The following is a 2,976-nucleotide window of genomic DNA, read 5'->3' on the forward strand; positions in this document are numbered from 1 at the left end:
ATGGAATTGAGCCTCTATGTCTAGAAAGGAAATTTGGAGGGATGTCGAAAAACTCCCCACAAACATCAATGTCCTTGGTGTCCTCTTTCACCACCTCCCAAGCATCTGGGCCTCTAACCTCATGCCTCATAATCCTTTGTATTGACTGTAATATGTGCCTATATGCACCTGACCTCTGGTATGTCTTGATCAACCAATTGATGTTATCCAAAATCAAAGGCAATGCAATATAAGCGAGTGAATTGGAAGGGATCTTATCTATCTTTGTTTTGATCTGCGTAGGATGGGTCGCAACATCCTCTAATGTGATTTTATTTGTAGCATCATTCCACAGAGAGATCAATGCTACACTCTCATCCTCAAGACGTGAGGCTATTTGTTGCGTTCCTTCTCTTTTGTTGTTCCATGTGAACATGCCATTATTTGAAGGTAGATCTATCAACCAATTATTTTGTATAAAATCCTTTAGAATGTTTCCATATCTGTTGCTCTTGTTTCTACCTCCCTGCTTTTCTTCTATTCTTGCTATCATATTAAAGTCACCTCCAGATATCCATAGTGGGTGCAACCTGTTTGAGTTGAGCTCCGATAAGGTATCCAGGATTTCAGCTTTGTATGTGGTTTCCTGAGGGAAATACACATTAGTCATGTGGTCGTGGATGTTAGTGCCGATTATGTGAAATATTGCTTGGATGAAGTTCTTGTTTCCATGTATACTGTCAAGTTGAATTACTCGCGCATACCAGAGAACTGCCAGTCCTCCCAACGTCCCTTGAGCATCAACAGCTGTTACCAGCCCTCCTGGCCAAGCTTTTGCTACTATTTTTTCCAAAACTGTTGAGTTATATTTTTTTTCTTGCAGAAAGAGTATGTTAGGTTTTTCCTGCATAAGCATGTTTTTTAGAAGCCTGCTTTCCTTGGTCTATTGAGCCCTCTAATGTTCCATGATATCAACTTCATTAAGAAGGGTTGGGATTGATGTTGAAGTACTTGGTCAGCTTGGCATATCTTCCTGACTCAACTAACACTTCACCTATCTTGATAGTTCTTTCGAGAGTGGTTTTTCTTCCTCGCTTTTTACTGTCTTTGGTGATGAACTTTCCATCCCATTGACTACCAATCTGGACTCCTAGAGAGTATTTTTTTTTGTGCGATTGAGGACCTCCACCAGGTTGTCCACTTGCCGATCTGGGATTTTATCAAAGTTTCTTGTTTTGCATGCTTGCTCTAGTCCTAGAATGTCCAGTTCACCAATATCTATATTCTCAGGGTCTTCCTCCATGAGCTGGGGTTCTTGATAGTCTTCAGCTGTTTCCTCCACTGCCTTTGAACTGGGTTCTGGATTGTCGACTTCCATTCCTTGGAAGCTCCAGGCTGGGAGCTTGGTTTGGGTATGATGGGTCGATTTGCCGGACAAGCTTCCCCCTGGCTGCGGTGAAACCCCATCTTGCTTCTCTTTGCTGGTTTCCTTGTCATTTAGAGGTAGGTTTTCAGGTTCTTGAATATCATCACTGGCCAGAGCAGCAAAGCTATTGCTCGTTGAGGGTTTTGACAAGTTAGCTAGGTTGGTCCTGGTATTGGCTGTCGATTTCTTATGACCTCTTCTGCGATTTACCACTTTGGTAAATCCATCAGAAGCAGGATTGTCTGAGTCCATTTAAGGAGGGGGCTTCTTGTTCAGAGGACAATCTCTGTAGAGGTGACCTAGATCATGGCATTTCCTGCATCTAAACGGTACATGCTCATAATCTATCAGCTGTATCCATTCAATATCATCATGGAAAAGACTTACCGTATCTAGCAGGGCTTGCTTGAGGTCCATGTAGACACAGATCCATGCATATGATGTGTATCTGCATAATTTTGTTTCCTCTACTACCTTGATAAATTCGCCCAGAGCATTTCCGATTTCTTGTAGGGAATCCTCCTCCCAGTATTCCCAAGGGAGCGAATACAACCTTATCCAGACAGGAGCACAACTAAGATCTTCCTTATCCAGATTGAAGCGTTCAACCCACCCTTTGAGATATAGGCCTGTGGAATTAAAGAAGTACGGGCCTCCATCCAGAACCCTGTTACGATCTTCCAAGCAGTTAAACACAGCCGTAAAAAACCCTTTTGGCCCTAGTTGTAGAGTAATGTGACCCTTTGGGTTCCATTTGGAATTTATCCAGCCCCTTAGCGCTTTCTCAGTTGGCCATAGTCCAATAAACTTGCCGATCAACGCGTGATCCCTCATGAACTGTATTCTGGCATTGATTCGGTGACTAGGAAATTCCACTTTTGGCCTGTGAGTGGCCACTGGCCTGCATGTGGATGAGCTCGCTTTGGGCTTGTCCTTCTGAGCTTGTTCACTGTTCTGATGCTTGCTGTTGTCCGTATTGTCCTCATTCTGCCTCTCTTCCTTGTCATTATCCTCAACTTTCTACTTTTGGCTATCGTCTTTTGGGGGAGGCGCATCGCCCTCCCCCTGAGGGGGCTGCATGGTTCCTCCGATCGTTTGCAGGAAACCAAGACCGCAGATCCGCCCAGGTTCTGTCAAGGCTGAACTCTGTCAGGGGAAGCCTGCCGTAGCAGGGGTTGCAGAAACCCTAGGTCAAACTTCTCCTGTATCGAACATAATATTTTTAATTTTTATTTACTTTTAATTATGTCGATAAGCATCCCCCCTATTGGAGTTGGGTGGGTTAATCATTTCCTTAATTAATCATTTTGATCGGATGGCCTGAATTGAAAGATGCCAGTATATTCTCGTAGTCGTCACTAAATCAATGAATGAAATCCACAACAGTAACTTTCTTGCATGTCTAAATCACATGTTTAAAGCATACTTAAATTAACTTTTTGCAAAGCATGATTAAAAATTTACTGTACCTCTTGTTGATAACCATGTATGTTGATTGGTGAGATATGTATTTTAAAAAATTATAAAATATATATTCCAAACGACATTGATTCTAAAACGTATGTTTGTTT

General features: G+C 42.4%; 1 protein-coding gene across 1 annotated transcript; it reads right to left on the reverse strand.

The window, feature by feature from the left end:
- Nucleotides 1-1,657: 1,657 nt before the first annotated feature.
- On the reverse strand, nucleotides 1,658-2,239 carry LOC149174171 (uncharacterized). The gene has a single exon (XM_089420767.1). The coding sequence runs from the start codon at nucleotides 2,237-2,239 to the stop codon at nucleotides 1,658-1,660; it is 582 nt and encodes a 193-aa protein (XP_089276893.1).
- Nucleotides 2,240-2,976: the final 737 nt, after the last annotated feature.

Source organism: Pinus tabuliformis, chromosome 4_1 (assembly GCF_031772625.1).
Source record: "Pinus tabuliformis cultivar Carrire ecotype Pingquan chromosome 4_1, CPIR1, whole genome shotgun sequence".
Classification (NCBI taxonomy): Eukaryota; Viridiplantae; Streptophyta; class Pinopsida; order Pinales; family Pinaceae; genus Pinus; species Pinus tabuliformis.

Excerpts from the sequence above, each read along its gene's own strand:
- LOC149174171 (XM_089420767.1), bottom strand. The coding sequence starts at position 2,239 with ATGAGGGATCACGCGTTGATCGGCAAGTTTATTGGACTATGGCCAACT.